The 13,973-nt window shown below is 47.3% G+C and overlaps 1 protein-coding gene across 3 annotated transcripts in view; it reads left to right on the forward strand.

The window, feature by feature from the left end:
• The window catches only part of LOC134462070 (ataxin-7), a 60,168-nt gene that overhangs the window by 39,976 nt on the left and 6,219 nt on the right, over nt 1-13,973 (forward strand). For 2 of the 3 annotated variants that reach the window (XM_063214924.1, XM_063214925.1), the window contains 7 exons: nt 662-929; nt 2,219-2,514; nt 5,224-5,306; nt 7,126-7,547; nt 8,928-9,156; nt 11,376-11,497; nt 12,233-13,514. In XM_063214924.1, coding sequence (XP_063070994.1) covers nt 662-929; nt 2,219-2,514; nt 5,224-5,306; nt 7,126-7,547; nt 8,928-9,156; nt 11,376-11,497; nt 12,233-13,514 — 2,702 coding nt within the window. The remainder of the gene's footprint in view (nt 1-661; nt 930-2,218; nt 2,515-5,223; nt 5,307-7,125; nt 7,548-8,927; nt 9,157-11,375; nt 11,498-12,232; nt 13,515-13,973) is intronic. The other variant, XM_063214926.1, reaches the window with a different exon arrangement.

Genomic DNA, 13,973 nt, shown 5'->3' on the forward strand with positions numbered 1-13,973 from the left:
TGAGTGGAGGAGATGGACAGAGTTATCGTCTGTGTTTGGATTATAGTAAATGGGCCGCAGACTTTTTATTTTCTCCCTGAAAACCCAACTATCAGCAATTATCGTCCTTGTAAATTCTGCTAAAAATCTTTTACATTTTATTGTCATGTTTATCGTCACATATTTGGGTGTGACCGGTAGTGAAAGGGAGGCCAGTTGCCCGGCCCAGCTTTGAACCCAGGCCTTCGTCTTGCCAAACATGTGCCAGGGCAAGCACTCTATACACTCACTGAACATCTCTTAAAAATGTATTATGTCTATGTACGGCCCAGAAGATAACGTTTTCAATTATATGTCACTTCATGTATATATATATCATATCTTCTGTACCCCCTTGCACGGGTGAGACATAAATGCAATTTATTTGTGTGCAGCAATGTGGTGTGGAGTGCTGTGTCGCAATGGCAATGGGAGTTTCCAGGCGTGGGCCTTCTTTCTTTCTTCATGATGATGCTGATGATGTACATTTTCTTGTGTGACTTTGTAAGACGCAAAGAAGACTCGTCCAGCAAGCCCTTGTGCACACTAAACATCTTAATCATCTTTAAATGTATATATTTTAAGTCATATTCATTATTATCATATTTAAATGTATATGTTCTCTTGTGATCCCCTCACACAGAGAGAAGACACAGCTCGTCCAGCAAGCCCTCGTCCTCGCTGGCGCCCTCTGCTGCCAACGCCATGTCTGCCGTGCCGCGGCGGGGCAGCGGGGCGGGGAGTGGCGTCAGCGGTGGCGGCGGCGGCAGCGTGTCCGGGCGGCCGTCCCTGGCCAACAGCACCTCCTCCTCGTCCTCCACCTCCTCGTCCTCCACCTCCAAAACCAACAAATCAGCCAAAGAGTTGTCCAACCACGGGCGGTTTATCCCCAAGGTGCCCCACGACAAGATGTGAGTACTGCTGCACCCCTGAAAACAAGCTAGCTAGTGGGTCAAACTCAAACAAACACCTCACGTCACAAAAAAGCGAAAAGGGAATGCTTCACTGGGTCCTGTATCCAGTCAGTAAAAAAGGGTGCTCATCAAAAAGAACTTAGGCGTCCAAATTTCCATGAAAAGATACAAATAACACTATTTGAGGCACTCCTTACTAAAGTTAAAAAGCCTTTATTAAATACTGGCTACATGCCTAAGCGTTTTCAACCCATTGTCTTCATCAGGGCAAACACCTCACTTCCTTTTATTTTGCTTGTGGCAACTTGCCGCGGTGCCCTTCCTCCTCTTTGAAGAAAACAACAAAGGGTTACACTTTACTTGACACAGGTGTCATATGCATGACATAACTGTGTCATGACACTAGTCATAGATAAGTCATAAACATTATATCCATGTCATAAACATTTCAACCGAGATTGTCTTTGCCATAACCGAATGTCACTTAAGGCCAACAGTCATAAAATGTTTGACATGGACATAATGTTTGTGGCACACGCATTACTGTGCTATGACATTATGACATGGTAATGTCATGCATATGACACTGGCGTCAAGTAAAGTGTCACCCAACAAAGTTTCCCTGTTGTCAGCCTAGGCAGGCCAACTTCTTGGGGGGCTTTGCATGGAGGAGTTAATTTAACATTATAGGTGAACTCTGGAGGATTGTGGCTGGAGTAGCTATCACAACTATGCTGACCATTGAAACTGTACTGCCTATTGCCAAATTTTATATCTTCATGAATATTTACTAAGTACTAAGCTAATATTTACTACTATGACCAAAGTACAGTAAGTTTTGCAACCAAAATGTCTATTTCTGGAAATTCAAAATGGCGGACATGGAGAAGATCCACCTTTACATAGTATATGAAAAGTGCAATTTTCCCAGTCATAATGAATACTTGCAATATCATGGTGGTTGTATTTGTGGTAAAAACATTTAACATTTGTGAATAGGCTGCATTAATTTTAGGAATAAACTGATAAAATATGACACGGTGCACCTTTCAGCCCAACTTTTTTTATTGAGCTATTACATAGACGTCAGGTGATACAACAGCAGGTAATACATTTATTAGTAATTGGTCATTAAAGTTCTGCAATGAATATGCTTCTTAGATACGTAATCCACTAAAAAAAAAAAAAAATCCATACAGTAGTGCTATTAGCTGAGGTTGCACCACCCTAACGTGTGCCACTACTAAAACGTCACTGACCTTAATGCAAACTGTCTCTTGTTTCAGCCTGACCCCTGCTGTCAAAGTGGAGAAGGTGGACTCCTGGAAGGCCAAGGTGGAGTCCTCTCCCAGCAAGCTGGGTCACACTCCCACCTCCTCCTCCTCCTCCTCCTCCTCCTCTTCCTCCGCCACTGTGAGCTCCCCCATGAAGACAGGCCTTAGCTGCCCCTCCATACCAAAGCCCCCCACGCTCGCGCCAGCCCACGTCCCCAACGGGAAGGGCCACCTCTCCCTGCCCGACAAGAAGCAGGACAACAACAGTGCCAGTAGCAAGCGCTCGCAGTACAAGAGACCCCTGCAGGGTGAGTTCTCTCTCTCTCTCTCACTCTCACTCTCACTCTCACTCTCTCTCTCTCTCTCTCTCTCTCTCTCTCTCTCTCTCTCTCGCTCTCTCTCTCTCCCCCCCCCCCCCCCCCCCCCCCCCCCCCCACCCCCCCCCCCCCCCCCCCCCCCCCCCCCCCCCCCCCCCCCCCCCCCCCCCCCCCGCCCCGCCCCCCCCCCCCCCCCCCCCACCCCCCCCCCCCCCCCCCCCCCCCCCCCCCCCCCCCCCCCCGCCCCCCCCCTCTCGCTCTCGCTCTCTCTTTCTCTCTCTCTCTCTCTCTTTCTCTCGCTCGCTCTCTCTCTCTCTCTTTCTCTCTCTCTTCATCTGCCGTTCTGCAGCCATGGCGGTGGAGGATTGGTCTTCCTACTCATGCATTCGAATAGTCGTGTCATTATTGTTAGGCCAGTAACTGGATTTGCTTTTAATGCAGAATGTACTACAATGATTGCTACAATGATTGATGAACACTGTGGATGCATTGGAACATTGACGTCATTATTAGTTTTTAATATTCAGGGTTAGGGTTAGGTTATCAAGGCAGAACATTCTGTATTGCAATTAGGGCTGCACAATTATTCGAAAATCGTAATAAAAACGTGATATCGAAATTGGAATTTCAATCGGGATTTAATCGTGGCAATCCTTGAAGCCGGAACATACTGACTGGTGTTTCTGGCCAGAAATGTCCACATAAGTTTCATGCTATTGCCTTTTACATAATTATTGCCATTAATTATATTTTGCTCATCCCATATATACAGTAATTCATTCTTCAATTTTTCAGCAAAAAAATAAATAAATCGTGATAACGATTTTGACCCAAATAATCTTATCATTTTTTCCATAATCGTGTAGCCCTAATTGCAATGATGTCTTGGTATTACTACCCTTCATACAGCAATACCCACCACCCTGGATGCTTATTCGTGTCATTAGTATTAGGCCAGTAGTTCACTTTGTAAACAAGACCGATCATTCTGTATGTTGATGATGTTTTGGTGTTACAACCAGTTTTGGCAAAGGACGCGCTCAACTTCTTGGAAAAAACGAAAGTCTTTGGGTGCGCGATAAAATTTATCAACTTAAGGAAGAAAAAACTGCACTCACAAACTGCGTCTCATTCTTTATTTATATTACCACCATGTCCAAAAAGCAAACGTGTTTCAACTATCAAGCCTTCATCAGTGCGTGGTACCAGCCACACAGCCATACCACCAGTGATAGACGGTTAATGTTCTTCTGCCAGCAGTTTATTTTGTCATCAAGGCAGGTCATTATGTACATTGATGTCTTATTGTCGCTACTGTTACCATCGGATGCTAATGACTGTGTCTCTGCGGATTATTAGGCCTATTAGATGGGGGTGTCTGTTTAAGTTGATTGAAGGTTACTTAAAAAGAAGCTTAAATAGAACTGCAACAGAACTGCCACTGTAATCACTGCGATTCACAATACTGTAAAACACATTGACACATTTATGAAAGCACTCGCTGAATGGTGAAAGAAAAATTTATTTCAATTGAACATGTTAACTGGGCCACACTGTGCCAGTTCCCTAGTGCCTTTCATAGCTCTGATTGCAAAAGGGCTCACTCTGAGTGACTGATGTCCAGGTGTGCTTCAGGAAAAGTGTGTTCCCGGTTTTGTGAATAACAGTCGTTGGCTTTCTTTGAAAGTGACTGTGTTATTTCAGTTGAAGGGTTTTATTGAACAAAAGAATGTCACACTTGCATCCCAGCTGCAGCCAATTGCAAACCCAGTACATTGCGTGGGTGTGAATGGCTTGTGTTGAGCGGTAGCAAGATGTTGTCTTCCCCTCACGCTGTTTGGTCAGAAGGCTGTTTAAAAATAACAAAAAGCACAAATTGCTGACAGTGAAGGCCCGTCCATTACGGAAAGAAATCTCCCACTAACATGCTGATAGAGAGCGTGGGGGCATAGGCTGTTTTTGCATTGAGCAAGGTGGGCCAATTGCCCAGGGCCTCGTCATCGCATTACTGTATTCATTTCCCTGCATTTACACATCATGGATTATTAGGTCAGGGGTCTCAAAAAAAAATTTTTGCCTAGGGCCTCAGATTTACTAAAACCGCCACTGGGAGGGGCTGTGTGTGTGTGTGTACGTTTAGTCTGCAACACAGAGACTGTAGACTACAGTCAATACTGGTTATTGGTTACTGAACCTCGCTCACACATAGCTTGCCAGGGTTGCCTTGTGCTAACACCAGTCGTAGGGTGTCATACAGAGTGATGAATGTGGTTTCTCTCACTGAGTGTTCAATACCACAGAGTTGTGAGCTGTTTTTTTTTTACACACAGATTTGAATGATGTACGCTGATGAGCACTGCCACTGGAGGAAAGCGTTTAGTCAACAGTTTCAGTTCTGAAATGGTGTATGATATTCTTGTGCTCTGATGTGAAATAAAAGTGCAACCATGTGGTACCTATTGTTGCTGTGATGAGTAGGGGATATGATGAACCCACACAGACACACACAATATGATGAGTACGGCGTGACACCCACACACACACACACACACGCACACACAGACACACACACACACCACACACGCAGTTGCAGTAAGGGTCATTGAGTGTGCCTTATTGCCTTGGTGAGTGGCTGCTACCTGCCGTGGTGTGTCTGACACGCTTGCTGCTTTTGTTGTGCTCTTCCTTTGTCCACTGCAGAGCGCGAGTTCAACCCGGACATCCACTGTGGTGTCATGGACGTGCCTGCCAGGAAGCCATGCACAAGATCCTTAACATGCAAGGTATGTACCCTCGCCCACCATTCGCTAGTGAAGGGATGGTCAAGTTTTATTTGCAGGGCTGATAGTATTCAGGCTCCATGCCTGATTTCAGGCTTGACAGAGTTTGCAAAAATAATAACATTGATAATAATTAGCCATTATAGGTTATTCTTATCTCAGAGAGTGTTACAGGTTCAGGGTTTTCTTCTACTCAGGCTTGAATAATGGTCATACACAGGCTATTAAATGTTTGAATAATGTGTCAAAATAGGCCTACGTTACGTCACTATGCAGTATCTTGTCGTCGTCATTAGGGCACGGGAAAAAGTTCAGGCTCAGGATTTTTTTCACTATCACCCTTGTATTTGTATTATATATATTTATTATTGACTGGACAGCGAGAGAGGGACAGGAAATGAGTGGGCCGAGAGAGTCGGGGAAGGATCGGCAAATTATTAGGAATCAAACCTGGTTCACCACCCCAGTGCCCAACTATGTGGTCACATTTACTCACCGACAACCTGATTCTTGTTGATTATTACGCAGTGATCCCCATCTATCACGTTAGTTCAGTTGCAGAACGTCCTGCATGGGGGAAAACATGCGATTACAGGATTAGTCTATGCAAGACTTGTAGACTTGTTTTTATATTTTATACATTTCAAAGTTTGAGCCTTAATTTGAACCTCATAAAGGCTCTTACACCATTTTGATAAAACGTTGCCACAAAGATTCTCTGTGTTCTAACTCTACGTTTGCAGGTTACTCTACAACCGTCTTTGCTTACTGTAAAGTTACAATAGTGTTCTGGTGAACTCTTCTCTGGCATAACAAGTCCGACAGGCGGACAAATATGCGTCCGTCTATGCAATGCTGCCTTGTGGACACAGGAGAGAATTGCATTCAAAGAAAGCGTTACAGACAGACCCTCTTATAGAGATGCTAGGACGCATCTAAAAAACAACATACTCTGGTGCATGTTGATAATAAAAGCCATCTGCGATGTAGCGTGGTTAGAGCGCTATAGGTGACCCCCTATATAATGGGATCCGCATCTCTTTTAGTAGTGCGCTAATGCAGGAGGCCCTGAAGGAATGGCCAGGACTTAAGCTAATGGGGAACGCAATATATACAGTAAGTGTAGGGCAAGCCCACATCCTGCTAGCGATATATCCGGCATGCCTTTGGGCAATATAAAGTACAAAAACCCACTCATTTACAAAAGTATAGTGAAATTTGGAAGCCGTGTCAATCGTGTAGCTGTCTGTACCAAATGAAAGTAAAACGGTGCGCTATACAGAGGAGCATCCCCAATACTGTAGGCTATAGATTTCTTTTCGCTGCAGTTTACCCAGTCTCAATTGTTATCCGTTGCAGTCTATGTGGAGAATAAGTGCCGATGCTGGAAGTGAAGTGAATAGTGCTGTAGGGAGCAGGCAGGGTGATGCAAGGTGAGGAGGATGCCCAAAGCCGTGCCACTCTCCTTATCAGAACTCTGTCTTCTTTTATCATAACGGGGCTGCTCGCATCCTCCTTCCTCCTCTCTCTTGCTTTCTCTCTCTCTCTCTCTCTCTCTCTCTCTCTCTCTCTCTCTCTCTCTCTCTCTCTCGATCTCTCTCGATCTCTCTCTCTCTCGCTCTCTCTCTCTCTCTCTCCCTTCTTTCTTCCTCTTCAACTCTCTTGTTTTCCTTTTCTCTTTAACTCCTTCTACTCTTTCCTGCTCTCTTCCTGTCTGTGCCCCCCTCTCATCCTCTCTTCCTCTATCTCTTCCTCTCTCCCCCCCCTCTCTCTCTCTGCTTCTCTCTCTCCCTCCCTCTCCCTCTCTCTCTCTCTTGATTAGACACATTCCTTAAGCCAGAGGAGGGCCGTGCCAGGCCGGGGCAAGCGCTTCGACACGCTGCTGGCGGAGCACAAGGGCAAGGCGCGGGATCGGGAGAAGGAGCTCCAGCAGCAGCAGCAGCAGCAGCAGCAGCATAGGTCCTCCACCACCTCCTCCTCTACAGACCTCCCCCAGCAGACGACAACCACCGCCTCCTCCGCCACCACCACCAACAACCCCCCTCTCAGGGACCCTCATCCCGCCACCTCCTCCTCCTCCGCTACTACTACTTCTTCGTCGCGTCTCTCGCAGGACCACCACCACCACCACCCGCACCACCACCACCACCACCAGACAGCCGACAGGAACGGCACGGCCAGCGATGCGCCCGCCAAGCCGGCGCCCCTCAGCAAAGCCAAACCTCACAATCCCGCGCTTCCACGGTGAGTGAAACCCCACTCAGACCAAACACCCACTCAGACCAAACACCCACTCAGACCAAACACCCACTCGGACCAAACACCCACTCGGACCAAACACCCACTCGGACCAAACACCCACTCGGACCAAACACCCACTCGGACCAAACACCCACTCGGACCAAACACCCACTCGGACCAAACACCCACTCAGAACAAACACCCACTCAGACCCACTGACACCTCCACCACAAAGCCAAACCTCACAATCCTGGGATGAGTTTCTCAAAAGAGAAGTTGTTAGCCTGTTATCAACTTCGGTAGTTGCCAATGGGAAAATGCATTGAAAACAACAAAGTAGCTAATGTAGTAAGCAACTTTGGTTTTGAGAAATTCACCCCTGTTCTTCCACAGTGAGTAGCCCCTCATAGTACCCTGATATACACCTGCCCAAACACCTTGCACCCTCACTCCAAAGCTAAGCCTTTCATTTCCGTTCTCCCATGGTGAGTACTGTGATCACCCACGGTGTCATGTCCGTCACAAACACCCAATAAACATCTAAAAGCCAAACCTCACAATCGCACCCTTCCACAGTGACTTTAACTTACACCAGTGGTTCTCAACCTTTTCTGAACAAGCGCCCCCCTGGCCTCATCATAAGTCTCCCAACGCCCCCTTGACCCCATCATAAACCTGACAACGCCCTCCTAGTATTAAAAAATTAATAGACTAATGTCCCCCAATGGCAACTAAGCACCAACCTCTCTGAACTGTAGCCTTCTCAACGCCCCCCCCTAGAGCTCCCTAATGCCCCTAGGGGGGCTGTACCGCCCCTGTTGAGAAACACTAACTTAGACCAAACAGCCACTCAGACCGGCTGACCTCCGCAACCCACACCCCACAATCCCTGATACACGCCCTACACTTGCACTCCCGAACTTGCAGTCCCGCTCTTCCACGATGAGTTCAACCACACTGGTACCCTGACGCTCGCCCAACACCTGGACTAACACCCAGCGCCCTCACTCCCAAACCAAACCTCACAATCCCGCTCATTCCAGCCACAACACCTCTGTGCACCCCCTTTCACAACCTTAGTCTAGGTCTGTGAGGCAATGGCCCACTGGAATATACAAAATAATAACGATAATGGTAGTAATCTTCAGAGATGCAATAAATTATTACAATACTGTTATTAACTAATACATTTAACCTTATTTTTTGGTTATTCTGGTTAACATTGATTATTCTGTTTATTCAATTATTTACCTTGTTTTACTTTATATCTTGCTATACTTTTCCAGTCAACCTGTCACTTGCAGAAGGTGTTTTTCATGTGCAAAGACATGCAGTTAAGCATCCGTCATCATTCTGCGTCTGTGTTCCTCTCGCGTGTCCCAGCAGGCCGAACAGCAGCAACAGTCACCACGGTGGGGGCCCGGCCCAGGGCCAGGGGGGAGACCCCGGCACGGGCCACGAGCCGCCCCACCACCACCACCCAGCGCTGGCCACCGCGGCCGTGGACGGGCAGACGCGCCTCTCCAGCGACGAGGGCGAGCCCGAGGAACGCGACGCGGAGCCAGACAAGCTGGACTGCCACTATTCAGGTTACCACCCACGGCCGGCAGCGGTGAGTACCAGCCCCTCCCCCCTTCTCCTTTTTCTAGATTTTTTTTTTGTGGTTAATTTTGGGGGGCTCTGGTAGGCAGGAAATCCGTAGGGAGAGAGATGAGGAAGGACTGGGAAACGACCTGGGGCAGGATTCGAACCCTGGTCCCTGGCATAATCAAAGAAGGTGGATCTAACCAAGAAGCGTCATTTTGTTTCTTTTCCGGTATCCACTTTATGTCGGGTGAACGCCCCTTTAGGAGACCTTCGGTTAGGAGACCTTCGGAGTCCTGAGGTTGAGAATCAATTAAGTCCCTTTAGCGCTGTAGATGGTGGTAGCGCACGTCTTACGCAAAAACCTCAAAAAGAGAATAAGAAGTAAGGGACAACGCCCCCTTTGGAGACCCAACTTGAGCACACGCTTTTCCATTGAGTGGGCGTGTTTTGCGATATCTTGGTTTGATTCAGTATTTTTGGCATAATGGTACAGCACCTTAGCCCAATGAGCCCCCACCCCTAGCATATATTTTGATTTTTCCAAGCTGGAAATGCATGTGTAAAATCACTGCCACTATACTTTTAGAGTAGAGGTGCACCGAAATGAACATTTGTGGCCAAAACCGAAAACGAATAATAAGTAATCACTTGGCCAAATACCGAAACCGAATATTACAATTCAGTTAAAAGTTATCAAAAGTTAGGTTTTTCACTATTTTTAAATGTTGCTTAAATCTATAACTTACAATAAATGTTTAGACATGTTTTTGAAAGAAAATAATATGTATTAGAGGCCTTTAAATGTTAGAGTAGAACTGAAATTAGTTTAATTAATGCCCTTCATCAATTCTTTTTCTATTCGGCCTCCGATTCGGCCACTCAATTGGCTTCCCGCCGAAAACCGAGTGTCTTTTTTTTGCGTTTTCGGCCGAATATTTTCTGCGGCTGAATTTTTGGTGCACCTCTAGTAAAGAGTGAACTGTTTAGAATATAGATGGGCTTTACTACTTACTTTCCCTCATCTTTGATCTTTTCCACTGACCTGAATAAAGGGCATATGTACGTTCGATTCATAATTGAAACAGTGGCCGGGGGCAGGACATGACAGAATTTTTGAGCGGAACAAGGAAGTAGAGGGCAATTCCCCAAACATCTCTTCGGGAGACTTGAAACAATATATCTCCTTGGGAAATATTGCTGAGATGGCTCACTTTCAAAAATCCAAATACTTTTCTCAGCGTGACCCTTTATTTTAGAGAGCTATCAAATTGTTTAAATGGCCGTTGTTAGTTGGGTTGATTGACTGTCAATCAAAAGAATTAGATGAGTTCAGATGCAAAACCCCCTAACTCCATTTCTGAAGACCGGCACTTCTATATTTTAGAGAACCCCGTTGTTGGTTTGGTTTACATGTATGTACTTGATAATACATTTAAATAGTTATATTACATTTAAAAAAAATGCAATTTTGATAGCTTTGTATTAAATAAAAATGAATTAAGATTATTTTCTGAAAAGGCACTTAGGGGTTTTTGCATCTGAACTCTTCAATTCTAAAACAATTCTAACTGTCAAAGTGGTATTGGTCTATCAGCACTTGTTCCCAGCGTTGCTAAGGTCCACGTCCGGATATTTGGGGGTCTTTTTCAATCACAGCCCTGTGTTGCCCTCTGAATGCAGCTGAACTCTTTCCCTCTTCAACCGTGGCAGCAATGAGAAGTAACAATACAAAACGTCAAGGCAATAGACATAATTGAAACTGATTTAATGCCCACGAAAAAAAGCATAGGTTTGTGAATGTCCACCAAGTGTTACACGTTGTAATGTTTAAAAAAAAACACGAGATAAAATTAAGATGGTTGGAGCTGAATAGGAAGTGATCGATGCAGGTTATTCAACATTCAGAGCTTTTGTTTTGCTGAGGTTTGCTTTCCAACAGTTTAGAGGAGTAGCTCACAGTTGTAGCAGAAATATAAGTAAAAGAGGGGTTTGTGTTCTGCTGCAATATAGCCTGCATCACTCCTAACCCAATGGAAATCCCTGCTGTGAAAATAATCAGAGTATAAAGAAGTGGTCCGATCTTGCTTGAACTCTCTGCTCTGCTTGAACGTTTGTGGTTGTTTTTTTTTCTGGTGTTTTTCTGTTGCTCTGGCTGCTGAGGCGGGGATAGAAAACTGATGTTTTTTCACATTTCCCCTTTCTTTTCTTTTTTTGCTCTTTGTTTTTCCCCTCGGTATGCTGCAGTTCTGCACGTTCGGAAGCCGGCTGTATGGGAAGAGCTGTCACTCGTTCGACCGGCGCTGGGACCGAGTGCGCTGCGCCTTCAGCCTAATGATGGACAAGCATGTCAACTCCCAGATGTGGAAGTGAGTGGATGGGTTTCCATTGCAATGTCTTTTGGCTATCTGTCTTTCCTGTGTGCATGCGTGCAGATGCGTGTGTGTGTTTATGCATATGTATGTGTGTGTGTGTGTGTGTGTGTGTGTGTTTATGTGTTTATGCATACGTGTGTGTGTGTGTGTGCGTGCGTGTGTGCGTGCGTGCGTGTATGTAATAATAAATAATAATAATACATAAGTTTTAAGTCGATGTGCGTGTGTGTTACATGTGTGTATGTGCTTGTTGTGTTTGTTGGTCCTTGGCATGCATACATGACAGTTGTATTCAGAGGATGAGAAGCTAAGCTGACAAGTGTGTGCACATGTGTGTGCATGCGCTGTGTGTGTGTGTGCGCGCTTGTGTTCATGTGTGCGAGGCATATCATGCATGTCTCTTGCTTTGTTCTTCTTGAATGTTTTTGTGAGCTTCATATTTTAACAGCTTCATTTCTATGTATTTCACTTATTAGTGCTTTCTGTGTTTGCTCTTTTGCTCTTGTGCTTCCCTTCCTTCTGCTCTCATAAACGCAGCGATAAAAAATCACAGGCTGAAATCAGGCACGTGACCGTACGCTTACCACATTCAACATTTTGCTAGTACCAGTAGAGTACCGCTAGTTTCCAGAATGAAACATTATTTCAGGCATTTGCCTTGATATTGATATTGCCTTGATATGTAAAATGAACTGCAATTTGACTTTCATTGTACTTTTTTTCCCCCAGGAAAATCCCACTGGCGCTGGAGAACTCGTCAAGCCACAGGTCAAGCACAAACGCCCTCTCCTCCTCCTCCTCTTCCTCCTCCTCCTCTTCCTCCGCCTCCGCCACCCCGCACAGCATCTCGCCATCCCACTCGGGATTCCGTAGCCCCTCGCCCGCGCCCCCCACGCCAGCCTACGGCCAGACTCACGAGGGCAAACCCGCCCTGTCCTACGGGACCACCTTAAACGCCCGCACCACCTCCGCCTCCGCCTCCGCCTCCTCCGGCGGCCAGGGCCCGGCCGAGCACCCCGCCGCGCCCTACGCCGGCGCCTCGCAGTCGCGACAAGTGTCTTCTTCGTCTACTACTTCTTCTTCTTCGCCCCAGATGCCTTCGCCCCACTCTTCCTCGCTCCCCTCGGGCCGGCCCCTCAAGCAGCCTCGGACAAGCAGCAGTAAATCATTGTCGTCGTCTTCGTCATCGTCTGCCTTCAGGCCCAAAGAGTCGTCTGCCTCGTCCGCCCTGGGCCACTCTGCCAGCTCCAACGCCACCAACAACAGCAGCAGCAGTAGTAGTAGTACTAGTCTGGGGAAGAAGCGTAAAAACAGCTCCTTGCTGTCGGCGGCGTACTCTGCCGAGTCCAGCCCCTCGGCCTCCTCTTCCTCGTCCTCCTCGTCCTCATCTTCGTCCCCGTTCAAGAGGAACTGCGTGGCGGGATCGGGGGCCTCTGGCAACTCCTTTCACGCCTCCGCCAACCCTTCCAACCCAGCCTCCTCTTCGTCATCATCATCATCGTCGTCGACGACGTCCTCTCACACCGGTGTCTATACTGTCGGCGTGAACTGCACGCCGGGCCCGGGCCGGAGCCTGAGCCTGAGGCACGAGCCGCCCGGCCGCGGCCCGCCCTCCGCCAGCCCGGCCGAGTCCATCAAGCGCATGAGCGTGGTGATGAACAGCAGCGACTCCACGCTCTCGCTCGGCCCCTTTGTCCACCAGAGCAGTGGCGACGCGGCCGCAGGGCCGCAGTCCCAACAGCAAGGCAGCACCACCACCACCTCCACCTCCACCACCGGAGGAGCCTCCTTCGGCCTGGAGGGGAAGAAGCGGAAGGGCTCCCCGGCTTCCTCGGGGCCCGTCAACAGCTCCGGCGGAGGGGGAGGGGTAGGGGGAGGCAGCCTGGGTGGGAGCCAAGGCCCCGGCAGGCCCAAGGTGGCCAAGTCCCCGGCGGTCAACAACATCCACAGCAAGCACTCGCGGCCCATCCCCGGCACACCCGGCCTCTCCAATAACTCCCTCATACATCAGGTGAGCCAGCTAGTCAGCCAGCCAGCCAGCCAGCCAAGCCACAACATGGGTCCAACTCAAAATCTAACCTCGCGTCCACTACTTCAGCTTGGGGCCTCGTGCTGCGAGGCAAGACGTTATTGACGATAGATATTTTATTTATTCAGGGTGTCCGCGGAGTCTAAAAAAGTCTAAAAAAGTCTAAAATTACACATTATCCATTTTAGGCCTAAAAAAGTCTAAAATATAGGGATTTTTTCCACTTGAGTCTAAAATTGAGTTTGAGTAATTTAAGACCTACGTTTCAATGCAAAATATCGACAAAGGATTAATGTTTATTTGTTCTGTTTTGCTTTGTTTTTACGTCCTTTTCCACGCCACTTTTTCTGGTATTGTGGCAGTTATAGTCTGTGTAGTTCTACATGAAATGTTGCTGTTTGTAACGTACAATAATAAAACTACAGATGTTATACGGAAATG

The sequence above is a fragment of the Engraulis encrasicolus genome, chromosome 14 (assembly GCF_034702125.1).
Source record: "Engraulis encrasicolus isolate BLACKSEA-1 chromosome 14, IST_EnEncr_1.0, whole genome shotgun sequence".
NCBI lineage: Eukaryota > Metazoa > Chordata > Actinopteri > Clupeiformes > Engraulidae > Engraulis > Engraulis encrasicolus.